At 39.7% G+C, this 27,833-nt stretch overlaps 2 protein-coding genes across 11 annotated transcripts in view; one reads left to right on the top strand and one right to left on the bottom strand.

The window, feature by feature from the left end:
* Window positions 1-12,097, top strand: part of LOC117428196 (protein ENTREP2-like) — an 81,589-nt gene extending 69,492 nt beyond the window's left edge. For 2 of the 3 annotated variants that reach the window (XM_058995246.1, XM_058995244.1), the window contains exons 5-12: window positions 1,881-1,988; window positions 4,559-4,719; window positions 5,635-5,770; window positions 7,306-7,384; window positions 7,769-8,350; window positions 8,488-8,553; window positions 9,844-10,172; window positions 11,392-12,097. In XM_058995246.1, coding sequence (XP_058851229.1) covers window positions 1,881-1,988; window positions 4,559-4,719; window positions 5,635-5,770; window positions 7,306-7,384; window positions 7,769-8,350; window positions 8,488-8,553; window positions 9,844-10,172; window positions 11,392-11,577 — 1,647 coding nt within the window. In that variant the 3' untranslated portion in view covers window positions 11,578-12,097. The remainder of the gene's footprint in view (window positions 1-1,880; window positions 1,989-4,558; window positions 4,720-5,634; window positions 5,771-7,305; window positions 7,385-7,768; window positions 8,351-8,487; window positions 8,554-9,843; window positions 10,173-11,391) is intronic. The other variant, XM_058995245.1, reaches the window with a different exon arrangement.
* Window positions 12,098-12,786: 689 nt separating this feature from the next.
* The window catches only part of LOC117428194 (amyloid-beta A4 precursor protein-binding family A member 2-like), a 60,520-nt gene continuing 45,473 nt past the window's right edge, over window positions 12,787-27,833 (bottom strand). For 4 of the 8 annotated variants that reach the window (XM_058995235.1, XM_058995234.1, XM_058995240.1 and 1 more), the window contains 8 exons: window positions 25,617-25,688; window positions 24,562-24,648; window positions 22,049-22,234; window positions 20,238-20,417; window positions 19,000-19,212; window positions 18,171-18,290; window positions 14,714-14,854; window positions 12,787-14,439 (listed from right to left, as the gene is read on the bottom strand). In XM_058995235.1, the coding sequence (XP_058851218.1) occupies window positions 14,368-14,439; window positions 14,714-14,854; window positions 18,171-18,290; window positions 19,000-19,212; window positions 20,238-20,417; window positions 22,049-22,234; window positions 24,562-24,648; window positions 25,617-25,688 (1,071 nt within the window). In that variant the 3' untranslated portion in view covers window positions 12,787-14,367. The remainder of the gene's footprint in view (window positions 14,440-14,713; window positions 14,855-18,170; window positions 18,291-18,999; window positions 19,213-20,237; window positions 20,418-22,048; window positions 22,235-24,561; window positions 24,649-25,616; window positions 25,689-27,833) is intronic. The other 4 variants (XM_058995237.1, XM_058995241.1, XM_058995239.1 and 1 more) reach the window with 2 other exon arrangements.

The raw sequence follows: 27,833 nt of genomic DNA, 5'->3' as shown, positions 1-27,833 counted from the left end.
AGTGCAGGCTTTACAATTGAACTGTTTCCTGAATTCTTGAGTTTTGATTTCTGTATCATCTGCTGCCTCATTTCCATTTTGTCCCTGTATTGTGTGGAACGATACATCAGGAACCATTCCTCCAAATTCACACCAACAGTTTCTTAAGAGTTTTTTTTATGTCTAGTTTGATTTATTTATTTTTTTTACCATTTAAAATGCTTTTATTCCTTTCATAGGATTTGGTTTTGCCATTGCACTCATCTCTAAGTAGGGTCTTTATTGATAGTGGATTTTTTTACATGTTTATTCTCCACTGTTATTAAAAACAGAATTAAAAAGGACGGACACTTAAGATAATGGTCTTGGTATAAACCATGGCTCTTGAGTGGCGCTGAGGAGGACACAGCATGTGCAGGGGCTGATGATTAATGGGAAGCCATTAACCAAAGTGTGTGCCAGTGTCTTTTTCTTTAGATTTATGCTTCTCAGGTATGAAGGGGGTGTGCAGTCATTTCTACGCACACCAGTCTTTACTGCCTGAATAGAGAATTGGCAGTTTGTTCATTTCCAGCTTTTTTTAAAAAAAAAAATATTTAAAGATAAAGATTCATGGCCAATTAAAAAGCATAAATAATGTTACTTCTACTCTTAGTACAAAGAAAATGTATCCATTCCATAATGTGTAGCTGTCATTCCTGTAGTGTTCTCAATATGGAAATGTTAGACACTTGAAGATTAACGGCATGAAAATGTAAATGGACAGCACATCAATATTTCATGTTTTTACATTGATGTTTTCAAATAAATTTCATATCTTGGAGGAGACCCCTTGCACTCAGGTTTCTATTGAACGTGTTACTATATTTAATACATGTACTCCCGACTAATGGAAACTTAGATGTGCGAAGAAAGAGTAATTTCATTTTGGATTGTTGTGAAATAAGAAATTAAAGTACGCAATCATGAGTAGAACTTTTTTTTTATTTTTTAATGGTCACTTAACTGCACTCCTCATTGTAGTTTTAGAATAGTTTGAATTTTATGACATGTTTTATATTATTGGTGCATAGTGCACAAGCTGCGATACCCTAGTAAAACTCTGTAATGCTACCTTCATTCTCATTCATGCTTCATTGCAAAATGCAAACCCTTTATTCCAGCCTTATAAATTCCATATACGCTTTTCTTCCCACTGCTGATATACACACCAACTGACAGTAAAATAGCTATTCTGCTAAAACCAGGTTTAAAATGGTTTTTAAAATGCAAATTGTTTACTTTATGGCTGGAGTTTAAAGTTTCTTGTCAGACTCTTGGCTTTATTAGTTACTGGCACACCAGTATAGGACACAGAATAAGTCATTTTGAATGCAGTGAGATCAGCTTGCATAGATCTTGATCTTACGGTAGCCTGCAGGTGATGTTGGAGAGAGAGCGTGGTTAGTGTAACCCTAACCCTAACCCTAACCCCCAAAAGAGAAAGGAGAATGTCTGCTTCCATCCTGGAAGATAATGATCCTACACTCAGTTGTCGGGGGTCTAGTATGTGGATCCAGCTTGTTGTACTTTTTTAAATGTTGTGCTGTTATAAATGTGTCATTTATTTATTGATTTTAGTATATTGTACTTTGTTACAGTTCTGTGCTGTGGCTTCGGTCTCAATGGCGATTAATCTCCTGGTTTTATTCATAATTTCTACCAGATTCTTCACTGTCATCTGCTCAAAATACTGGACTCCAATTCCCAAACTGTCAGCCACTCACAGATGAATGTGCTTCTTTGTCATGTTTTCATGGTGTTATTTGTCCTACTCAGAATAGAGATGTTTTTCACTTTGCCTGCTGCTGCTGCTGCTGCACATGAATAGTAACTAACACGCTGATCTCATTTGCACACAGGAATTGTTGTTCAGCGTATGTGCCCTGAATGTCATCTCCACCATTGTGTGTGCCTTGGCCACAGCCATGTGCTGCATGCAGATGGTCTCTGCTGATGTCCTGCAGATGGTGAGTTGATTCTGTATCTAAATAATGTAATACTGAATTTTTAATCTTTAAAAAAAGATAAATTTCTGCCCTGTATTTGTTTTTTAGCAAGACCCCCTCCGCTCCTAATGATGTTTTAGTACAAAGCCATGTCACAGTACTTCACAATACAATTGAAAGGGTGTCTGTTTATAAACTCGATTTTACACTTTTATTTCTAATAAGCTGGGAAAATTACCTTGGGTTTGTGATTTTTATTTTATTTATATATATTTTTTTTTACTCCTGCCCTTCACATAATGTTTTATTGCTAGAAGATTGACTCCTGTGCAAACTTGATGACCAGTGACAGTTCAAGGTAACCCCTGAGAGAGTCCTATTAAAATATGTGGCCAGCTTTTAATATGAGCCATGCTTTTTTAATGTCTCTCGAGTATTTCTCCAGCAAGGAAGCAAGACCTTCTGAATGGAGAATAATAAACCCACAGAGGCATTACATGTTAATATACCAGGAGGCCTTTTACATTTATGATTTGCACCATAAATTCTATCACACGGAAATGGGTGCTCTAAAGGGCAAGACTGGAGATTGATTTAGTTGAATGATTTTAGCAATGGAAGTGACTGCTGCTTCAAAGACGACCTCCTTCAGCTCTAGGGTAATTCATTCAACAGTTCCAGTGCCTTACACTGAAAATTAAAATGGACCTATATGCAGTATATTTGGGCATACACAAGATTAGTATTGAGTAGTTTCCGTTCCTCTATTGGATTAGCGGTCCACGTTTCTTGGAGTTTTCTTTTTTAGGCTTGTATATAGTTCTGGAATGCTGAAGGTGTAAAGGCTGTATGCTGTAGGTAGCAATGTTTGGGTTTGGTTCCAGTAAATGTGATTTACTTTTGCTACTGAAATATGCATCAGGCAGTAAGCTTTCTCCAGAGACACATCACTGTCTTCTGTTCATAACCTTGCCCTGGTGCAGTCATAAAAGATACCGATTTGAAACAGTTATTTGCTCTCAATTGTACTGCTGATGTTTTATCTTCCGTTTTTTATAAATTTAAAATCTAAAGTTGTTTTTTGCGGTTCTTTTTGTGCTTTGCTTTACTTGCTGTGTCTTATCTTACCATTGAACCTCTTACTGTCGTGCAAACAGATGTGTTTTGTGGAACTGGTGAAACGGGAGTCGTTCGCCTACAGCTTGTTGTATTAGATCATCTATTTGAATAAGCAGGCATTGAAAAAAATGCCAGTGTTTGAACCATTTTACAAAAAAGGATTTGACAGCAGAGTCTGACCTGGAGGTAAACGAGTGTCATTGGTGATTGGCTTGCTCCTTGATTCTTTCCACATGCAGAGCATACCGCTAATGCAAAAAGAGGCCAGCTTTTATTAGCGATCTAAAGTGGCACTGATTGCTTGTATGTGCAACATTAAACTCTCTAATAGGGGGTTATTAAATCTGCTACCACCTTGCTGCCCTGAATCACGCAGTGGGATATTTTAAATTCATACCTCTGCAGCTTGTTTACCCCGTAATGTATTCAATATTTTGCTCGACGTAAAAAGTCTGTTTTAAAAGCTTTCTTCCGTTTTGTAGTGCTGAAATGGTCTCTGTATTCCTGCCAGATTTACCACTTTATTTCAGATGAAGGCTAGAGAACCTAAAAAATCGATCCCCTTGTAAATGCTTCTGACAAGTTTCAGGATCAGAAGTTCTTATCTGGCTCTTGGCAGAATATCTCTGCTTTGGTCATGTTTTGTAGTCTGCAGACGTGGATAAAACCCTTACATGTCAGTGTTTTAAGTAAAAGGTTGTGTTTCTGTCACTGGTTGAATGTTTGGGTATGGAAAAGTCTGATACAGTGCAGGTAAGTCAATGCACCTCAATCCTACACTGGACGTGAACAACTACTATTGTTTAGACTCAGGCCTCCCCAAGCAGAGGCTTGCCCGCTGTGCTGTATGGTGGGGCGGTTTTGATCAGTTCATTCATTTCAAATGTGACCGAAGCCATATTAAAAAAATCTGTTTAACCAACCTGATATCAAGCTGAGTGTCTTGGTACTATCAGTAGTGTAAAGAAAATTCAAATTCACTGACAAAGTGGTGTGGAAATCAGCAACAGAGACTTATCATTATTGTAAAAAAAAAAAAAAAACAGATATAGAAGTTCCGTAGGCTCATAGTCTGCTGGAATCTGCTGAGGCAACTGTAAATGTACTGCTGTGGATAATGCAAACTGACAGAAGGACCTGTGCCCTGGCTGCTCTGGCACTAATGATTTGAGAAACATCGGAAGAAAAATACTATATTGAGTGGGGTTGGAAAAGCTACATTATTGTCTACTGCAAGTTATCTTTTCAACCCCAGGTGCAATTTGTGTGAAGAGAAGCAGTAACGGTTTTGGTCTTGTGATCTTATTGTTTGGACCGTGTTCAGTAGTGTATTTAGTGTATTTGCCAGGGAAGCTGTGAAAGGATTTTTTTTGTTAAATAAGTGATCTTGTTAAAAGCTTCTTACACTTCACTGCCAGGGATCTTTGTATTTTCTTGCTATGATGAAAACTCATTGATTTCTTATTTTTCAGTTTCTTCCACACAGGTCACGCTCTGTGAACCCAGATTGTGTGTCTCCCCATGGCACTATTCTACACCAGACTCTGGATTTCGATGAGTTTATACCTCCAATACCACCTCCTCCATACTACCCTCCAGAGTACACCTGTACACCAGCCCTAGAGGCGCAGAGGTAACTTAAAACACTTACTGCACTCAGCCATGCATATTGATTTACTTTATCTTTTTTATTATCTGAGCCATAAATGCATGTTGATTTACTATCCATATGACATATTTTGCTGCCTTGTCAATAGGCTAGCAAATATATAGTGGCGGAGGTTAACATCTACATTACTTTGTAGCCTTGGGATATGCATTGGGTGATATCATTCTACACAGAGCTGTAATTCAAAATAAAAAATAAAAAATTATATAAAAGGAGAAACCAAGAAAGTCAATGTCAGTTTTGTCAGATATAAATCTGCTAAAGACTAAAAATAATGCAATCTCAGCTCCTCCCCATAGAGGGTCCCTTTTTTAATTGCTAACGAAACATAAATACAATATATGAACTTTGGGGGATGTGGTTGTCAATTTGTGTTCTTGTTAGATTTAACGGATTCTCATCATGACTCAGATGCCCACACCACAACCTTTGTCATGAGTAATCCTTGTCCCTGCGCGTCATTACAAGAACCTTGTTGTTGCCATATGAAAAGTAATCCACCAGTCCCCAGAGGTCTCGCCTGATAAAGGCAGAGCCGTGTGGTGTGCAGGGCGAGTCATAGAGCCAGGGGAGAGGAGGTTTACGTCCTGTCTGTGCGAAGTTGCCAGTCTTGCCTGGGGATTCCACAGGGAGCGATGCATTGGCTCTGACGCTCCCCATGGGTCAGAGAGGCTAGATCACAGTCACCAGTGACTGGGGGACTGTTTCTTCTCATTGCGCTACACCGGACATGCTCTGTCCTTGGTGTAAAGAGACAGTTGGCTCGGTCGTGAGGACGGCCACAGACCTTGAGTTCTTCTCCGCTGTCGTAGGGAGTAACAGGGCTGACCAAAGTTTTTCATCTCTCTGTTCTGTGATGCTTGGCCTGGGACTCTTCAGAGGCCTTCACCTGGACTTTCCTCACTCCCCCTTCAGTGCCATCTATGGAGTGCCGATCAACAGCCCGGGCGCCATGTACCCCTCGGAGCTCCCACCTCCCTATGAGGCTGTGGTGGGGCAGGCTCCAGCTAGTCAGGTAAGGAAACAGATCATCTAATCAGATCAAATACCAATTCTGTTTATCTACCTTCTGTATTTCTGATTGTGTTGTTACCAGGAGAAAAATCCACTATGGAAAAAAAAAGTGATTCCCATAAACTTGGCCTACAGCCCAACCACAGAAACACTAAACTTAATGTTTACCTAATGTAAGACCAATCTGTAAGCTGTACTGTGAATGAGCTGGCCACAGTCCCAGAGGAACATTGACTGTATCAGCCCACGGAAATCAGTTCGGTCTGTTTTTACATGTGAAATGTGACTAGACAGCCTTGGCCCAGTCTTTTATTAAGCAGGGAGTCGGCATCCGTAGATCAAATAACTTGAAGCGGCAACCATCCAGAAAGCAGAATTCTCTGAGGTAAACGAACTGTGAGTTTGAGGAGAATTTTCTTTCTCGCAAAAACGTCCTGTTTTCAATGTGGGTCAGCTCCCCAGGTTTGCATTTACAAGATACAATGTCCGAGGAGTGTTCTCTTCTGGAGATTAAGCAGCTGCCCAACAGGAACAGCGGCGCTACTGCTCCAGATATTCTCAGCACGAGGAGGCTCCTTGTAGAGACTTTGATCTTTTCATTTGGTTTGGGATCAGCGATGAGAGTGAATTATTATGTAATGCTCAACACAAAAGGATTGCAGCCTAAACACCAGTAAGGAGAGTGCCATTCTATTTACAAGTGACTCCCCACTTAATCTGACAAAACACCGATTTTGAGAAGCTGTTTTAACAGAAAGCATTGCTCCTGTATTTTTCTTCACACCTCCTATTTTACAGTTTTTCTTCAGCTACTACAATCATAGCTTTGTCAGATTCGTGTCTGATTGTCACTTCTCATGCAAGCCGACATATTTATCAATGGTACTTACTGTGAATGAGTGTCTCTCCTGAGAGCCTGTGTACACATGCTTAATATACACATCCCTGAAAATAGCTGCATTGTAGAATGATGTATGGGACTGGGAGTGCTACAGCCAAGTACGAAACAAGGGCAACTCAAAAGAATTGTTGAAAGACCACTTGAAAGTCATTTCACTAGCAGACACAGTTTATTAATTGTTTTAAGCAGGCTCTGTGAATCAAGTCTGTTTATGATGTTTTTGTTTCTCTCTTGAAAAGAGTATATCTCTTAAACTTTGTGTAAGGTGTTCTGTCAATCTGTTTTCGATACATAAAACACCACCTCAAGCACAAATGAGCAAACATCGATTCAAGGCAGATACTGTGTAATACTGTTCTCAAATCAATACCTCCATGAACAACATTTTGATTTGCTTTGTTGGAGCAGTAAGTATTATCAATTAAGTTGCATATATCAGTCAGTGGAATAGAATGGAAATCTTTGTTTCATATTGTTTCTAAATAAACAATCAGAGTATATTATTAAACTGTGCATAGCAGCGCTGCTTTCAATATACTCATTTTGATCCATACAACAGCTGTTAAAATGACAGGAAATGCCTTGGAAATGCTGTTTTAAGTGTAAAATCTTTTTACGTGTTATTCATTGTGAAGGTAACTACTTGTCTGGAACAGCAAGCGACTGAGTCCAGCTTGTGTGAGAGGAACACGACGGCAGGTTTCAGCACACAAGGTAAGGGGGCGATCATGTCGGCTTTTGTAACAAGCAGTACTTGCCATGGTACGGTATAAAATGTTGTCCAGTTTTGAATATCTCTACAGTATTTGATCATATTTCAGACAGGTGAGCAGTAATCCATCTTCATGCTAGTGAAGAGGCATGCAGAAGCAGTTCAGCCAAACTGAAATAAAAAGTGTTGCATATTGAATATAACTGTTTTAGCCCTGGAAACAATCAGTACTATCCTGGTCTAAAAAAACAAAAACACATCTTGCTGTTTGAGGTCTCCTGTTTTTTTTTCTTTTTTTAAGAATGTAAAACAAAAGAAATGGCTGCAGATTAAACCTGTGAAAACCAGCTGTAACTTTAGTCACTTCTGTTAATATCTTCCAATAGCATCTGTGGACAGCACGTCTCTGATGGTCTCAGAAATGGCTGATATCCCAGATCACAGCTGCTCCTCTGAAGACCTGTGTTCCCTGGAAGTGCAGGGCTCCCTCAGGTCTGTGGACCTCTCTCCGTACAGCACAATCCGCACGGTGGCTACAGACGGCAGCTGCACCAGCCTGGAGCACAGCGTCCGCTGCAGCCACCACCGGAGCCACTCTCAGAGCTCGCCTGGGGAGGAGGATGAGGAGGCGGCAGGCCTCAGCGAGTCCTCCCTCACCCAGGACAGGTCCCCAGACTGGTCCTCCGAAAACAACAGCGCGCTGGGGAGAAGAGAGTCCAAGGCCTTGCCCGGGGAGGCTGCAGCTGCCTGTTCTCCGCCCAAGCAGAAGCTGTGCTTTGCAGTCTATTCCCAGTCGTCCTCCTGCTCTTCCTCACTGCCTCAGTCAGTAGCCAGTTCGGCACACAGCAGTGCTTCATTCTCAGCCTGCGTGGAGAGAGCCAGACCCCAGCGCCACAACAGGAAATACAGGCTTTCTAAAATCATACGCTCGACTAGCGACCCCGTCTCGTGTACATCCATCTCTGAAAGTAAGTGGCACACATTTCATAAAGGTCTTATACTGTGGCAACTTGCTAAGAGTTTATGTGCAGTCTGAGTAAACAAGCAGTGGCATAACATTAAAACTGATTGTTTTTTTTTATTTTTTTTATTCCTGCTTTGGTAGGTGACAGTTGTGCCGCTGCTTGCAATCAGGTCAATGAAGAATCCCCACAGACGTCCCCTGAGCCAGGTACTGTCATCCTTTCCTTCAGATATTGAGTAACAGTGTTTGACATGTCTTAAAAAGTAAGTAGTGGGGTTCTGAAAAATATAGCGTTTGGCTGTAGAGCTTTCTTAACCAGATGGGGGTATGTTTAGAATAAAACCAACAGCTATGCTAAGTGTTATCTAAAGTTACGTATATTGGTTTCTTATCAGTAGAGAAGGAGGTGTCCTAATCCATTTGTTACTGGTGCATTCTCCAAGGTTGGCAGAATCTTAGTGGTAATGCAGTCTCTTTCTTCACACAGCAGACTTTAAAAGCCTGTTTCAGGTCTCGAGAGAGCCGGAATGTGCTTTGCTGAGTTTAGGCAGCGTTGCCGGGTTGGGTTTTAGGGCCAAAGTTCTGCAGCACTCGAGAATCCCCAGCTGAGCTGGCTCTGTGTTCTGAGGAGCTGCTAAGCTGATGAGCTGACTTTTCATTTTAAAGAGGTGCTGAAGTGCTGATGTTGCCACTGGCCAGGGGGACATTTCAGACTATCCAGTTCTAGAGTTCAGAATGAATAATACAGGAAGTGCCTGACTTGTAATAATTACCCTGGCCCGGGCCCGATGTCAAGCACTTGAGGCAGGCGTATGTAATGAATACCTTGAGAGAAGTCTCTCTACCCAGGCAAATTCAGTGCAAGCCAAGTACCAGCATATGGACATAATTGTGAAACACATGTCATTTCATATACCATCAGTTAATGCAATGACATATAGTGTGGAGAAAGAGAGAGAGAAACTAAAAATGCATTACAGTAATAACTGAACTCAGAAGTCCTGTGTATTCAATGAAACCCTTCTTTTGAACTGTGGAAAATACACAGATTTTTAATAGTCCTTCAGCAGTTAAAACCAAATCCAAAACCCACTGAGTATTCCATGTGCAATCTTTAAGATGATTATTTATTTATTTATTTATTTATTTATTTATTTCTTTCTTAGAAGATGTCCTTATCCCGGGCGACTTACAGTTGTTACAAAGTATCACATTACAGATAACAGCAGTTCTAGAATACAATACAAGTGATAATACTCCTTGTACTTACGCTTAATGGAAAGATGAAATCAGTTACACTGATCTAGCAGTAATACATTGCGTGCCAGTAGGAACCCATGCTGGTCTGGGTCAAGGGACTGTTTTGTGTCTAAATAACATGCAAGCACAGTAAGACTGCAATGCAAGTGAGCAACAGCTGTCTACAAGCTGTCCCATACACCCCTTCTCTGTGGAGTAGATCTCATGGATTACATGGTTCATTATTTTATCTTTCAGCTGCTTGTCCAGAACTTTCCGTCGTCGTTGCGTCCTGCCAAGGTGCTGTCAAACACGTCCCGTCCTCCAGAAGACAGAGGGACGGCAGCAAAGTGGATATTCGCTTGAAACAGAGGGCATTGCAAGCCATTTCCAAAGAGCGGCCGCGCTCCTTGGTGGACATTAAGACATACAAAGACACCAAAATACTGGTGGCAAAATTTCTCGAACACTCCAGCTGCAATCTACCTCCTGAAGTCCAGCATGTGGTCAACAGCATCAAATGTGTCATCAAGACAGATGAGCGACACATGGAGGAAGCTATCTTCAGTGCCAATGTCATTGACCAGGTGAGCAGAGAAACACAAACTAAACAGACTTTGTTTGGTTTACAGCCAGTTTCCTGTTTAGCAGTATACTGTATAGAGTACAGTGGTACACATAAGAAATGACACCCTGTGGTTTGAGAATGTTCTGATCCTTGTTAAATACTAAATCACCCTTATGTGACATACTGTATTCATTGTATCTTTATTAAAATGATTTACACACGAGGGTTAAAACATGAAACCAAAATGAACATTTACTGCATGGGAATGATATTGAAATGAAGAGAAGGTTTTAATGCTCAGGCACCACTGTATACAATGCATTTACGTGATATAGTTAGACTGTCTGTGTTGATTCAGTGTTGAGTCAGTTAGTATTAGAAGGCACAACCTGGTTTTATTTTTTATTCTGGCTTGCAGACACGGTCTTTTTAGAACAGTGGCATCTGTTTTATTAATTTTGAAAGCTGCATAGGTCAGTCTTCCCTGCTGTGAAGTGAGCACCTCTTCTGTTTCCATTTGTCCTTTTCAGCCTTGAATAACTTTAACCAAATGGCTGTCCATTTTAATAAAACATTTTCGATTGGAAGGAAGACTGCATAACAATGACTGCATTGATTCAGTGTGGATGTAGTCTGCTTCAAATCCATTTGTGATAATGTGCTTTTACACACAGGTCTATGCAGCAGCTAGACAGACATGTTCAACTCTTTAAAAACCCAGACCTCTATCCAGGCCAAGGAAAGAGAACTCAACTCAAAACAGCAGAGCACTGAACTAATATCTTAATATCCATTTGTGTTTATTTCTTTAGTTGAAGGCACTGAAATTTAATTAGGTTATCCTTGGATTGTCGTTCTGTAAATTTACTTGGGGATGAAATAGTTACTGCTATCCAACTGTTTGGTCAAGTTAATGCTGCAAGAATATAATTTGTTGGATTAACTTCTGGAAAAAAATATGTTTTTCTTAGGCAATTAAACTACAATAGGCTGAGGATAAACTTTAACAAACAGAAGCAGAAGTTTTATAATGTGAAACCTCATGCTGCTTTCTCTGCAATTAATTAACTACAAAACACCTTACACAAAACTCCTTTATATACATTTCTTGAAATCTTTAATCTTCAGTAAAAGGCTTAATCTTTTAAATGTTTTTAAAAGATTTTATTTAGATTTGCTGTTTGTTTTTTTTGGTTTGTTGGTTTTTTTAACCTATGCCTCTTCATGCTCAAAAACAGGTGATCACCAACTCCCAGCAGAATGTGAAGAGCCCACGGAAACGTCTCCAGCAGGACCTGCACCTCCAGAGCTGTGGGGACCTGAGCTCCCCCTCCTCCAGCCTGCGGAGGAGCTGTGTGCAGAGACCTGTGGACACGGACCGGCCACACAGCCTCATCGGGGTGTGCAGGGAAACCATCCTCTGACACACCAGCCTTCAAACACATGCCAACCAGGATTCTACAGTGCAGTCCATGGAGGCTCGTGCTCACTGCTACAGTGAACAAACTCCATTCTAAATAGTATTGTTATTATTATTATTTTATTTTTTTAAAGACAAAATGAATATCTTCTTCAGGGTTCCATTTTTAAACTGACAGGTATTTAAAAATTACAGTAAAAATACTGTACATCCAAGAGACTGCACCAGTTCAGTTCAGCTGAGACAAAGGGATATCTTCATCTTCAAATCTTGGCTTTTGTTTTCCACCAAACTGTGAATCTGCCTACAATTGGAAAGTCCGCAATGCATTAATCTCAGTCATTCTCTTACTGCAGCTGGAAAGAGCTTGTATGCTGTGTGGAACAGCACAGTATTTTAAATGCCAAGACAAGGCATTTAATGAACAGTGGCTACAGCTTTAAAAAGTTGTATTATTTAAACTTACCTCAGTGTGTTTCAATTCTTATCAGTGTTCTAATAAAAAGTATCTTTTTTTTTTCTTCTCATTGCGTCATTGGCTGTTCATAGATCTATAATTTATTTTGCCATCATGCTGTGTTAAGTATTTAAGTGAAGAATACAAACCCTCACTGTGGTTGGTGTTTTCTGAACAGCCTGCATACACCCAAGTGTTAAGGAAATGAGAAACCAGCATTGTTCCCTTTTGAGTTAAAGTTGTACTTGCTTTTAGGAAACGGACCACTACTCCAGTATGACCAGCCAGAGTTCAAATAAGTGGATTCTCTCAAGGAACATTATCATAGAACTACTGTAGTATCTATCTAATGACTACAGAAATAACAATGCAAAGAGGCATTTGTACATGCAATACTGGATGGATTGTAGCAGCAGCAGGGAAGGGGAGGTGTATTGTTTATAAACAGATTTCTTATTAACTTAAAAGCCTAAAATGTCACTTAACCCCCATTTTTTTGTAGCAAATAGCCAAGCCAAAGTTACAAAGAATAGTCAATCCTCACTTCCAGAAGCTTCAAAAGCATTTTGTGGACAGAGAAGGCCTTTCCCATACCACACTGAATGAGGCAAGTGCAGGAACAAATTCTGGGAAGAACACAATGCTGGGGTATACGAGCAAGAATAACAAGTTATTGTTCCAAGTAGTTCTGAGCTAATTAAAATAGTTTTACTATCTTCAAAACCCTGTAAACTACTAGAACACCACAACAAGACGGACAGTTTAAAAGGTAAGATTTATTATTTTTATTCCCCCAAGGATGACTTTGTTCTATCTTTAGCTGCATGCAACGGGTAGTTAATTATTATTATTATTGTTTTAGTACAGTAAATTTGAAAGCCCTACTGAGCAGTAAGGCTTCTTCAGTCACAGTGTAATTTTTTTTTTTTTTTTTTTTTTCCCCCCCAAGGCTGTGGCCCAACATCAAGACAAACAAATGTTAAGATCAACTAACACTTAATCCCTTAATGGGTCCAATACCTAACACAGTATGTATTATTTACACATATGCTAATACTGCTGATGGTTATGAATACACCTGAAACACTGTACATTCACAACAACATTCAAACTGATATTCTGGTCATTAAAGGGGGCTAAAATTGGGAGACAGAGCTGTAATTAACAATGTAAAAAAAAAAAATCATTATTTTTATACTAAAAAGCTAAATTTAGATTTAGGCTATTTTTATTTTTGGTTTAAATTTTTTACTGAAGGGCACTTTGCTTTATAAAGGTGCAAGTATAGGGGAGATAATTGGTAAAGAAAGGTAAACCATTGTTTACTTGTCTGTTATTTTATAAAACACAATTCTAAAAACCATGGCGAATCCTAAATGGACCTCTGTTACACAGACACACAGTAGATCTTTCACCTCGATGGTCATTGCCAGCTGCACGCTGTACCCCACATGTTTGTGTGGGTCTTGCTACCTGGCATTTAGCAGTTCAAACAATATCAGGACGTTAATGCTTTGACTTCTAACATGGCTCTATACCCTCCTCACAGGCCTACAAATGGCCTGTAATTAATCAAACCGGGTATTTAAACTGTACCGTCCTTTCAATCCATTTCTAACGCAGGCACATGCCACCACATATTAGATTTGCTGCCATACAGCCGTATTATTTTTTATGAACGCCATGATTTAGTTTTTTCAAAGGCAATGTGTTGCAATGCACTAATGCTACTTTTAAATGTTTATCAATTCTTACCAGAGAATCCAGAAGGGGCTTGAGGAGCTGAAGGCTATGAAACTCTGAACTTGAAACCCTCCCTGCCCCAATCCTAGCAAGGATTTCACACTCTCACACCGGTACTTGCTGGTATTCAATCAACATTTACATCCTACACAGAACTTTTCTATAAATACTCTTACTGCTGAAAAGAAAAACATATATACTAATATATAAATATAAAATTAAACTCCATTCATACTAGACAATCAAGTCCTCCTTCATGTGACCAGATGTACATCCAACACACAACAGCACAAATAAATAACAATATCCATTTCACCAGCCTTTCATGAGACTTTTTGTTTGTTTGTTTATACTGGGAAATTTGTAAAGTGTTAGTGTCTATGAAAAGGTGTCAGCACTAAATGAAGACTGGCATCCCTTTTGGCAAAAAACAAACAAAAAAAAACAATGGCTGGGCAATCTTAATTCAGGACTCGCAAGTCCTCTGGAGTTCTTCTAGTGCTTTAAGTCCTCCGCTTTATTTACCGTAATTTCTTCCAGGTACGCAGAGCCGCAGCTTGATGTGGTTTCCCTTGTAGACAATGTATCTTCATGCTAGATGTATATTGGAGTCTCTTGCCCTGTCAGGAGCCTGAACATGGCTGCTGGCATGGTCTTCATGTGGATCTATTGATCAACCAACAACAATTAGATTAACAGACCTTCATACTGCACAGTCAGAACCAGGACAGATCACAGGGTTTCCTTCTGTTTATATTGTGCCGAGTGGGATTTCTATACAGCACACACACACGTGCCACCCAGTGGCTGGATGTTGTCATTTCTGAAGACAGACAACATGGTTTCTGCTATCCATATTGTGAAACAATAGCTGAACCTATTACCTAAACTTCCCTGCACATAACTCACGTTGATGCTAACTCCCCCAAGAAGTGCTTACCTCCCCCACAGAGTTAGACAAGGCCTGCACTATCTTCTCATGCGCAGTCGCCACCACGCTCTGCCCGTTGATCTCAATGATGCGGTGTCCGACCCGCACCCCTCCTCGCTCGGCTATTCCACCTCTCATCAGGCTGCAGATCTATCAATAATTCAATCAGGACACTTATTAACAAGAAGCAGCACAGAAGGCACTCCTGCTTTCCGTTCCATTTATTTATTTTAACCAGGGATCGAAAGCCACTCCATTTCAGAGAGGTATTCCCAGAGCAGCAGTAAATTGGAATCGAGCGATTACATTATTATCATCATCATCACAGATGTGTCTTCAATGTGAAAAGTTTACATAGTGATTTAATATTATTCAGCACAACAGACCCAGTCAGTTCAGTGTAATGGCACTGAAGTGTTGCAACCCTGAGGTCTTAGTACTAGATGGATACACACATTTGTTACAGTAGGTCGATATGCATTAGTCTTTGTGGCTGAAAGGTGTCAAGAAGCACTCTTATTGATGATCAAGAAAATGTGAAGTGAAATTTATGATTTCGTAATGCAAGACTACACAGTTTACGCAACTGATCCAAATTAAAATTTAGGATGGTCTTCAAGTAATGGTTTGCCTTTTTTGATAACCTGGCCCTATTGAGCATAATAAAAGTAGTGTTAACTTTTATGTATTTGCCTTGAAAATAAAAGTGCATTGAAGCGGCAGTTAATTTCAGCCAACGCTTAAGGGAGATTAAAGTAATTGCATTTGAACAGCTAAACCAATTTACGCTGTAATAAACCCAGTGCTAATATGATTTTTAGAGAAAGATTGTTACTCTGAAAGGTTACTTTTCTATTTTCCCTCTCTCGAGAGGCCTACTGTAGCTCCATGCTTAATGACAACATGTTACGCCCCTTTCACACTGGCACTCCTACCTGGGTCACAGTCCTGCGTAGTGTGAAACCCGGGTCCCAGTGACCCACCTCAGGATGTGGGTTGGCACGATTTGGCCCGGGCTGAGCGAGACAAAATGCTTGACGGCTGTTCGTGAGCCGATGCGCTAACAAACAGCCACGCCTGCGTGAAAGTTTCGCTTCCACAAGGAACGTTTTTGTTTATTCTGTTTTGCCAAATTTTTGTTGATTGAGACACACCATGAGCCAGATTGCAACAGGGATGTAGAAACATTTGTTGTAATCAACATTTGGGCCGACGGTTCAATCCAGAGAAGCTTGGATGGAAGCGTCTGTAACAAGCTGCTTCAGGGGCATTGATACGCATGTTGTTTACTTGCGTCTGTCACCCAGGTCAACCCTGCTTTATCAAACGCAGTGTGAAATCGCGTACCCGACCCGCACGACACCGGGTCCTGACCCGGGTAGGTTCTGACCCGGGTAGAGCATGCCAGTGTGAAAGGGGCTTTAGATTGCTATAAAGCAACACTGTCATTAGGAAAATTATACTACTTATATTACCCATGGGGACCCCTTTTATAGATTTTTTTTATCCTACAAATGAAATAAAATGAATACCTGCTAGATTTAGACTAACAGTAAATACTGAACACTATTTACTTCATTATCTCAGAGCAAGTGGATAACAGATTAATTACTTATACATTCCATATGATATGGTCTTCTACACTGTATCATTCAATAAATATGAACTTTTACATTTCAATTAATTGACTTCAAGCTAACTTGAAGACTGCCATGCTACTCGCCCATATCTGGTCTGAATCAAACTTTTAATTAAGCCATTTGTAACATTGATCCAAAACTGTCTTATTTCAGGTGCTTGCCAATGAGTAAAGTGTGTTAGATCTATGTTAATGATTTGTTATCATGCTCAAACCAAGTAGCCTGAGTTGCAAGAAACAGAAAACAGAAACAAGTTTAAGGTACTTTATCTTCCTCAATAAATGTAGTAGTGCCACCACTTTGTAAAGCTTCAACACAGAAGGTTATAAATGCAAGCAAGGATTTCCTTGCTCACTCACACACAAACACAGGAAACTTGGAGAAGCTGCTCCAGACCCAGGGGGTTCGAGCTCATGCTTTAAACAGGATCAATATTTCAGCAGCCCTGTTGAATTGAGTTTTAAAGCTTCTGGACAATAAGGAATAGAAATCCAAAACCAGAACACGCTTCACTGGACTGGAGTCAATTTGTCTTTCCAATGCTCAGCCTGCATCATTATTTTTATTAAGATGTCTGAGTAAGACCAGTTGAGACCAAAGACCAGCAACTGCACTGCAAAACCAAGAAAATATTACAATTACATATAAACTGTAAAACAGACGTCAGGGAGTGGAGCTAGAATTGACAATAATTCAGTTGCAGTTTGGAACCAAAGGGCAAATAATTAATATATGAATATTCTGTCTCATTCAATTTAGGCAGTTTAATATATGCCAGAATAATATGCTTTAAAAAAAAATCAAGGCAACCTTGAATTCAGTCAACATTTGTAATTTTATGTCTAAGTCTCCCAGAGAAAGTTTCTTAATTAGAGCTAGTCGGTTTAGGATGAATGTCATATAGGGTTAGTTCATTTGTTTAGCAATATAATTTTATACTGAAATATTGATTTGTATTGTTTTTATTCCCTGTTTTTTATATATGTGTTTGGCTGATCATTTCTAGTGTGTTTTTCTTTTAACTATAAAAAAAACCACTAGAGGGAGCAAGAGCTCCATACAATCAATTTTGTGTGTCCTGTTGGTGGACAGTCAATTAAATAAAAAGTGATGTTTATAGCTGTTCGTAGTACAATATATTCCAAAATTCTAAATGACAACAATAAAGCTTTTGCTATAGAAATGCATTACTGTTGCAAATGGAATTTGATGCTAATTCACGGCTGTTGGGATGCATGCCTGCCTGTGTCCTTTTTTCTTTTAAACACTTCAATAAAAATAAGAACAGCTGCAGGCTGTGTGATAACAGATCAGCTGGTATTAGCACATTGGATTTGAAATACCCACACAGTGTTTATTGGACTCCCGTGAAGACAAGAAAGTAATACAAAAAGGAGGCAGTGTGGTCTAGTGGTTAAAGAAACAGGCTTGTAACCAGGAGCTCCCTGGTTCAAATCCCAGCGCAGCTACATTGTGTGACCCTGAGCAAGTCACTTAACCAACTTGTGCACCGTCTTTAGGTGGAGACGTTGTAAGTGACTCTGCAGCTGATGCATAGTTCACATACCCTAGTCTCTGTAAGTCGCCTTGGATAAAGGCATCTGCTAAATAAACAAATAATAATAAAAAAAAAAACACACCATCACATTTAAAATGTACCATGGAAAATCTGCACAGTGGGGTTTCATCAGTTTTATCACAGTATACCTAAACACACGTTTATCCTGGATAATATACTTTAAGTGTTAACTTCAACCATCTACCTGTATCCACTCATCTTCAACGGAGTAAAGACTGTTGTGAATGCCACTAATATGTATACTTACAATGCCATTCTGTACACTGAATCCCAGCTGGTACTTGAGGTCTGGCCTCTTAATGAGGACGGTGGTGACCGGGGGGCAGCTGACAATGTTGAGCTTCACCTGGATCTGGTTCTTCAAACCCTATCAAGGGATATTAAGAGAGAGTGCAGATTACAACATAAAATGCTACGCCTATCAAACACTAGGAGAAAGCACTGCTGCGCAATTAAATCCAGTCATCCATTCATTACAGCCATATTTGGGAGGCTGTGTGGGCCAGAGGTTAAAAAAAGGGCTTGTAACCAGGAGGTCTCCGGTTCAAATCCCACCTCAGCCACTGACTCACTGTGTGACCCTGAGCAAGTCACTTAACCTCCTTGTGCTCCGTCTTTCGGGGGAGACGTAATTGTAAGTGACTCTGCAGCTGATGCATAGTTCACACACCCTAGTCTCTGTAAGTTGCCTTGAATAAAGGCGTCTGCTAAATAAACTAATAATAATAATAATAATTCGTAAAACAGAGTGAAAAGGTGATAAACTCGCCAGCTAATTAAATATTCACTCGCAACAGAATCGTCAACAATCGTGCTGGGCACGACTGCTACTATTGCACATTTCTGAGATCGTTTTTAACACGCTGGGTTATTTAAAGAATGTTCTTTTAGCAAGTAACCTTTATGCTTTGGTTTAAAGAAACCAACAACTGCCTGGAACATTTTAATGAATACCAAACACAATGAATCCATTTAAACAGACTTTTATATAACAAAACGTATTAGGGCCCGCTGTCTTCAAGAAGGTATCAAGTTCTGAAATAACACACACACACACCCCTTAACTATCCACATACCTTGATTATCCCCTGACAAGTGGCGAGCGGAAGTCCAACCAAACTGGTGCCGTTAATAGACATGATCTGGTCTCCGATGCTGAGCTTGCCTGACCGCGCGGCTGGTCCTGCGTTCATCATGTTGGCCAGGATTACTGTGGGCAGGATGGAGCCCCAGCCTGACTCCACAATCACCACCCCCAAGATCTCCCCCTTCTGCTTCTCCAGCTCCAGCTGCAGGGTAGCCAAGTCGGGGGGCTTAACAAACATTTACTAAACGCTACTTAGTATCTCAATAAAAAAATTTAAAAAAAAAACTTGTAAGGCAATATGTCTAAGTATGGGGTCTCCACCCACATGGCTGCACTATGGCAGTCACATTAGGTCTGAGGTTTTTCATTAATATGCTCAGAGTGAATGCTTTATACAACCGCAGTTCATATCAGTTGTGTGTTTTAATACCCTAGATGATTTTTTTTAAATTATAAAACGGTTGTTAACAGGTCCACTGATTGTCTCGCTCACCTGGGATACTTGTCAACCAAATGGTTAGAGCTGGTGTGTTATTGTGAATGCATTTCAAATGGTTAGAGCTGGTGTGTTATTGTGAATGCATTTCAAATGGTTAGCGCTGATGTGTTATTTTGAATGCATTTCAAATGGTTAGCGCTGGTGTGTTATTGTGAATGCATTTCAAATGGTTAGAGCTGGTGTGTTATTGTGAATGCATTTCAAATGGTTAGAGCTGGTGTGTTATTGTGAATGCATTTCAAATGGTTAGAGCTGGTGTGTTATTGTGAATGCATTTCAAATGGTTAGAGCTGGTGTGTTATTGTGAATGCATTTCAAATGGTTAGAGCTGGTGTGTTATTGTTAATGCATTTCAAATGGTTAGCGCTGATGTGTTATTTTGAATGCATTTAAAATGGTTAGCGCTGGTGTGTTATTGTGAATGCATTTCAAATGGTTAGAGCTGGTGTGTTATTGTGAATGCATTTCAAATGGTTAGAGCTGGTGTGTTATTGTGAATGCATTTCAAATGGTTAGAGCTGGTGTGTTATTGTGAATGCATTTCAAATGGTTAGAGCTGGTGTGTTATTGTGAATGCATTTCAAATGGTTAGCGCTGGTGTGTTATTTTGAATGCATTTCCTTTTTTTTTTTTTTTTTGCAACATTCAGTGTTCTAACGCCAACATGTTTTTTCTCTCCCCGTTCAGTTTCATTTTTGGATAACTACAGTGGGTTAAAGAGCTCTAACCTCTTTGCAGTTCTCAGAGTTTGAGAAATGGATAAGGTCATCATTATACATCTCCTGTGTGTTAATGATGTCGCTGTATTCTTTCTGGCTGAGGTCCTCGGGGTTGATCCCATTTGCTCTCAGGAACTCTTGGTAGGCTACGCTGAATGCCTGCCCAATGGACTGAGCTATAAGTTGTGCCTGTGGGTGGGAAACAAGTATGTTAGGCTGGAAAATAATCCATGTAAAGAAACAACCTAAAGGTAAAAATTTCCAGATGGCCAAACTATATTTAGAGCACTGAAATAATGTGACAATTCATTTGGTTGCACTTTATCATTTTAATGAGTGTGAATAGCGCCTTGAAGCATAGCTGACTCTTCAAACCAGAAAAGTGACATTTTCTTAATAGAGATACAATGTAGGATTAACAGGAATATGCATTTGATGTTAACCTCATACATACATTAAAAAACACAGTCACCCAACTTTAATAGTCAGAATTTGTGTATTGTGTTTTCGATCTTGAATGACAAGCCATGATGTCCTTATGCAAAAGACCTGTTAGTCATCCAGTTTCACAAAACTCAATGTGAGGTCCTCTCCAGTGAGCCAGTCTTAAAGAAGGTCAACATGTTGTAAATAAAGTTTTGTTTCTACTCATTGCAAGGTAAATCAAAGCAAAGCAAAACCTGTAGCAAGAGGATATGCAAATATAAAAGGTTTAGTGAAGCCTTGTTGAAGTTTTCAAACTTAAATCAACAAGCTGGAAGGATTGATTAAAACCAAGCCGCATACAAAAGCTGTACAGCTGTGTATTGACTCAAATATAGACACTGACTCATCAGGCATTATACATAACTGCATCGAATGAGATTGATCTAAAAGAGGACGGTGGTTCTGTGTGGAAACAGTAGATTTGTACCCAGTCCAGAGAAAGGATTAGACCAGAAGCTCTTGGACTTGTCTCACAACACAACAGACCCTGCACACAGGCTACATATTCCTCACTAAGATAGGGAAAGGAACCGACATTTATGAAGCTTCGAATTTATCCACACATGGGGCCTTACAATGCTTTACAAGAACTGCACAGCTGAGTCTGTGAGCAGAAATCTTTAGAATGAAATACTGCTTCCGTTTGGCGCCTACAAACCACACGGCAGATTGCGTGCTTGTTTTACTGAGAAGTGGTTTCGGTAGAGGTAACATTAGACCACTAAAAATCTGAAGATATTGTGCAAAAAGCCCAAGTGTTTTATCTAGGTCTTAAAATGTAATGCCTGGAATGTGTTATAATTTGAAGGCCTGATGTAGCTGGGGACACATGACCAGACCATTAAGGAGATTCAGTTAGACTAGAATAGCTTTCAGCTTTATGTAGTTCTGCACAGAGATGAATAAACAGAACCTGGGGTCTTTTAAATAAAAAAACTCTTGAATACATGAACACTGAATACAATATGTTTAGGGTAGGAGACACTTTTTTTGCACAGAGTGATGAGGGTAATGAACCAATCCAAGTTGTTGATGCTGAATCACTGGGATCCTATAGGACCCAACTTAACTATCAACTAGGAACCGGACCAGCATTAATGGGCCAAATGGCTTCCTCCTGTGTGTACAGTTTACGTTCTTATGATATCCTAACCCTCCTGTAGCCCTTTAGTTCCTATCAAGAGATTTTTTTATAAAGCCAAGGACTAGAATTATAGTGAGGACTTTTAACAACCTACTGCATTAGCCCACATGTTTCAGCTCCTGAAGGTACAACAGTGAAGCCTGAGAACTCTGGGTGCCTGGTTTCTAATAGAAGGGCTTCCTATACTTACGTCCTCAGACTCAAAGACGTGGCAGATCATCTTGTACTGCTTCTTGCTCTCCTGCGCGCCGGGGGTGGTCTCAATGCAGTCCTGAGAGGCGGTGCGAGGCATGCGGCGTCTGGCCATCAGAACCACGATGTTGCCGATGTCTGCGATGTAGGAGATGGTGCGCAGAGCATTGTCCATCATGGTCTCCTGCACAGAAGCAAAACAGTACAGAAAAAAATCAATCAATGAACAAACTGATCTGGATTCACAAAACTAGGGAGGGGGGTTATTAACAAAAAGCAGGCACGCACCGTACACCGTTCCCAAATAAATAATGCAATGTTTTCTTCTGCATGACGAAATCCATTATTAAATTTTTGTTGCCATTGGATCCGTCTGCAGGCTGGATGTGTACTGGGATCAGGTGTTTAGAATAGGGCAAATGTGGAACATTCAAAACCCAAGTCTATGTACATGTAGATTTACATGGTGCATGATCACACTGCAATACAAACCCTGGCTGTCTAAGGTCAGTGTAATTTTGATTTCCGTCTGTGCTACAGGGTAGGAGTTTGATAGGACAGGGCTGGTTCTGGATTACTTTGAATTCAGACCCAGCGGCAAATGGAAACACGCTGGAAGCAGCACCTCCCAGCTGCTTGCCTCAGCATTACTTAATGAATGCTGGGATATTGAGACCATATTAATGTTTTCAAACCTAAATACGTGCTCTTAAGACCTTGTACAATGCTGACACAACTTAAAATTCAAAGCATAGATCCAATTAATTTTCGTAATTACAGTCGTACTTGATTCTGATTACGGTGATCCTCCGATTATGTTTTCACTCTGGGTGATGTAAACAAACTGTCAGCGTTTTCTTTTAACAGGTTTGTTTACTCATCCACATCTATTACGTTCTAGTTCCATGTTCAGACAGTGTGATACCCCGGCCTCATTGTTATGAAGTTCCTGTCATTCAATTACCTCCAATGATTAAGAGAAGAGAGCTGAATAACACTGCATTGCAGTAGGAGAAAGCTAGCTCCAGATAACCAGAACAGATCGGAGGAAATAGTACTGTGCCTCGCAGGCCCCATTTAAAAGGCAGTGCAAGGGTGAGAAGACTGTGTAATACTGCACAGTGAGTGACTGTTTGAAAGCAGCTGGTCTGACCAACACACACACACACACATTCCACCACATGCATTAGCATCTGTAAAGATGATGCTAAACAAAAAACAAAAAGTGTCATTCATATAAAAGTACATTACATCCCTTGTTCTTTATTACACTGTATAACCCTTTGACTTCTAATACATTTGTAATTTGTAAAATTACAGACCGTGGTGGAACCTGACGATTTAAATGCAACTTCCTGGCAGTACCTGCTGCAGGTGGTTGATTCTGTTATTCAGCACAAATAGACCAAATACCACCGGGATGTGCTGTCATTTCAAATTTGATTTAGCAAAAAGGCTCTTGACACTGAAATTGCACTGTACTGTAGCTCTTTTTGGGGACTATGCAAAGCAGGGCTATAATCAAAACTGGGGTGGATGGAAAAAAAAAACAAAAAAAGATCACAGTATTTACACAGAATGTAAAAAGCTCAATATGTTCTTACAGAAAAAAAAAAAAGATTAGATGGCTCTATTCACAAAACTGTTCTAAAGAATGGTTTTATTCAGCTGTTTAGAGAAGGATAGCAGTTCTGTCTCATTTTTCAAAGTGCTGTTTAACCTAGAATTATTCAGGAGGCAGACCTGCAACGTATTGCTAGAGTATAAATTAAAAGCAAACAGCAGAATGCACAGAACCGCCATACGATAGACAGATTTGACACGATCACCATTTCATTCCTTGATGCACAGAATGTTGTGAGTCAGCAGCACATTCGTTCTGAATGTCATTGGGTGTACCAAGCAGGGTTAAACCTTTAGAGCTGCAAGGGCTGTATAAAGTCATAAATAAATCCCTTGCACTGCTCTCGATGCCCTTCAGACATGTACAATGGGATACAGTCACACAATATTTCTTGTCCTTTTATTGCAGTCATATTTATGTTCCCAAAGCTTTCTGAAAAACACTTTGCCTGTAAAGAAAATCTCAGGCCCATAACAATGGTCTTAGAAAGATGCCTAGCAACTGGCTAGCGGTCAGGCAACGGTCACAATGCATTCAAACACCAAGGCAGGGACGACAAATAGAAAGCTTTTCTGTGCCATAGAGAAAAGAATAACCTGTAGAGTATAGCAATAAAAAAGTTGCATTGTTTTTGTTGGTGGTTTTTTTTTTTTAATAAAAAACAATTTTTTTTAATAAAAAACAATTATGTCAAATAGTTATATGGTTCACACAATTTGGTAGACTGACAGCTTAATCTTGAGCTTCAGGTTATTTTTTTTGTACTTTCTGCTTAAAAGTAATCATGACTATGAAAAAAAAAACAAGAGGGGAATATTACTGTTAGTATTGTTTTCCCTGATTACACAAATGTATCTTAAGTGATCCGCGTGCAGATGGGGATTTACCTGTGAGTCTGCATTCAGCACCTTGATCCGCTGGGTTGAGATAAACAGGTCCACCTCAGTGAGCGTCTGAGCATCGCCTTCCGGGGTCTGAGAGGAAACGGAGAGGAAAACCATCAGAATATTGGAAATTAACATTGTGACTTGAACCCAAAAAGAATGGAGGATGGCAAAAATGGCTGAGACCTACACCTAACATCCCACAAAGTTCTTTCTAAAGGACACCACGTGAATCAAATGCAAAGCAATGAAATGCTTCACAAGCGTAGCGTATGAAAGCAAGTTAGGAAAAGAATGTATTGTGCCTTTAAGTGCTCGTAGAGATACAGAGCTTTAATAAACAACACACTGTTATTTTAAATGGGTAGTGTGTACTATATCACAGATACAGGCTTATATAAGGGCCTGTCAAATATGCACATGCTCATCGGAACCACAACATAATAGTAGTTCCTTACAATTGTTATAAATTTAAAAAAAAGATTAATTTACTTTTGTGTGCTGTGCATTCCTGGTGCTATGAATAACTCACACTGGTGGTTTCACTGAAGTAATGACTCCCAAGATACCCAGGTTATAAATAATACAATTGTTCATTAAGAATCACTGGCTTACATTGATGTTATTTCTACAGTACACGTTAACCTGTAAATGGTCTTAAGTAGTACTTACTAAAGAGGTGGTAGCACTAAAAAAAAAAAAAACATCCTTTAAAAAAACAAACTACAAGCGCATGCAATAACAAAGAATTAGCCAATCTGACCTTGACTAGAATGATAAGTGGAAGACGGTACACGGGTGAGAATGACTGATGGAAAGTCTTTGAACCATTTTAGGCAGTTTGAGGAAGGGTCGCACATCCATGATGAAATAAACAAGTCTTTGCACACATTCTGGATATAAAAAACAAATATCCATCGGCACCCACATGTAATGCTTTGTTAACAGTTGTGTTATTTGCATATGGACACCAAAGCTCAAACAAAATGGTTCAAAGCTCAAATACAAAGAAAGTCGGGAATTATGGAGAAGTAACTGTGGCCATTCGTTTTACACACCGCCTTCTTCTTGATTTTGGCTGCCTTCTGTACCCTCTGTGCAGCATTAAAACAGGAAACACGGCTGTCAGACTCAGGGACAACAAACACACAGGTCAAAAGCATGGCATACACAGGGCCGCCATCACTAGACCAGTGTGTCATCTATGAGAAGAACACTTGAATTTACTGATGGAGGAACTGTGTTGCGCAATAATCTGCAATTACTGGAACAGAATTGCTCTTTAAAACAAAAAACAATAATAATCATGCAGACGTACATCAATTCTGTATACGAAGGAGTCGTTAATATATGGATTTGTTTTTTATAATAAACAACAATCCATGAGTTGGGTAACACAATAGGGCAGAGTCATGTCATAACGAATGCCAGGTTTGGTCCCTGACCAGTTACAGAATAAATTACAGCCATGCATCTGTCCACTGTACACACTTAAAATGAATAATGATTTTCAGAATTATGCAAATCCTGAATAGCTATGGTGTAGGTCTATGAGCTGTAGAGATTCCCAAAGTCAAGTCAATGTAACAAATAGTCTGCATGAAATACAGTACAAGTTAATCATTTTGCATGTAAGATCATATAGAGTATAAGATCCTCTGCAAAACGGAATCAACACGCCATCCTTTGAAGGTTAATTATACTAAATGTTAAAAGAAGTCTATTTACCCATTTTAAAACAGCAACGGTAGCACAATGTACACTGTGAAAAGGACATTATTAGAACAAAGCCAAACATGGCTCTCACTAGACCCTCCCCACACCCTCAGCCCAATTCTACAAGGACGGAATGCAATTACATCACTGTGACCATTACAATGACATCGTGTGGAGCAAAGTGGAATATTGCTTATGTACAGGTTAATCAAAAACAGACAAAAGAAGGTCACCGGGAGATCAATGCATTTGAACACTGACATGGAATTTCCCACAATACCTGGATTCAAAATCATTTTGAGCTGAAGGCTGTAAACCGGTTACATGGGAATTACAGTGTACTCTAAGCAGCCTGTCCAAACCTGACAGTGATCTAAATTGACAAGGTAGAGGTGGAAAGGTTTTTCAATACACCGCAGGACCGTCGATTGGCTCTCAGGGTCAATGAGTAAAAAAAGAAAAAGGTCAAATTCATGTTTCTATATAATTGAGGTTGTCTCCTGTCATGCACAAATGTTGCTCAAAATGCAAGTACTGCATATATGGAGTTGGGGGATGTGTGTGTGTGTGTGTGTGTGTGTGGCTGCGTCTATCTGCGACTGTGTGTGTGTGTGTGTGTGTGTGTGTGCGTGCGTGTGCGTGTAGTTCATCTGCTAGAAAACCAATTACGTGCTTAATACATTTCCTAAATTACACTGATTGAATACCTACTCCCCAAGCCAGTACCAGAAATGTATTGAAAACATGAATAGATTTTGATTTGCAGTTATTCAATGCCATTATATATACAGCACATATATTTTCATATTACGTAGATAAACTGGTAGAAGAGCCTGCACTATACAGACATATTTAATGCATGCAATACTGTAAAGCCATAAATATTTGCAAGCCTTTTATTATGTGTTTTTTGCATATGGGGAAAAAAAACGCAAATATTTTTGCACGAATATCAAATTCCACTAACAATACATACTTTGTATATTGCAACAGGTCGCCAACATTTCTGAAGCAAAATAGGTTTTATGGGTGTGATTCGCCATATATTTTATGTTGCAAATATTTATGGCTTTACAGTACAGAATACTATTGTAAAACACATTCTGTGTATGTGTTGGGACATGTAATTGAATTGGGTGTTTTAGTGAAATCTTAAAAGGAGTGCATCTGTTTCTTGTATTTTTGAGTGCTATTAATACAAAGAGAGACAGCTTGCTCTTTTGACATCATAATGGATAGTTCTCTTTTGGTGCTTAATGCATAAGAAGCTGCACAAAACCAATAAGATTCACTCCCCCCACCCCCCTCCCAAGTTAAAAAAGGCCTGAAATGAATTTAAACAAAGGATTCTAAAAGCATATGCCAAAAGCAATTCCCATAATCACTGTTCACTCACTGATTTTTCCCCCATTTGCTTAAAGCAGTCTCATGTACTATATGCTGAAATGCTGATCTAGTGTAATGCTTAGCATTAGTCTTATCTTATTTAGGGACTATGCACTGGAGGATGGATACCCCCCCTCCCCCCGCTGTGGAAGGGTAATAGCTTGCACCCATAC

This window comes from Acipenser ruthenus, chromosome 21 (assembly GCF_902713425.1).
Source record: "Acipenser ruthenus chromosome 21, fAciRut3.2 maternal haplotype, whole genome shotgun sequence".
Lineage (NCBI taxonomy): Eukaryota > Metazoa > Chordata > Actinopteri > Acipenseriformes > Acipenseridae > Acipenser > Acipenser ruthenus.
The sequence above is the reverse complement of the archived record's forward strand: the minus strand, read 5'-3'. Positions and strand labels throughout refer to the sequence as shown.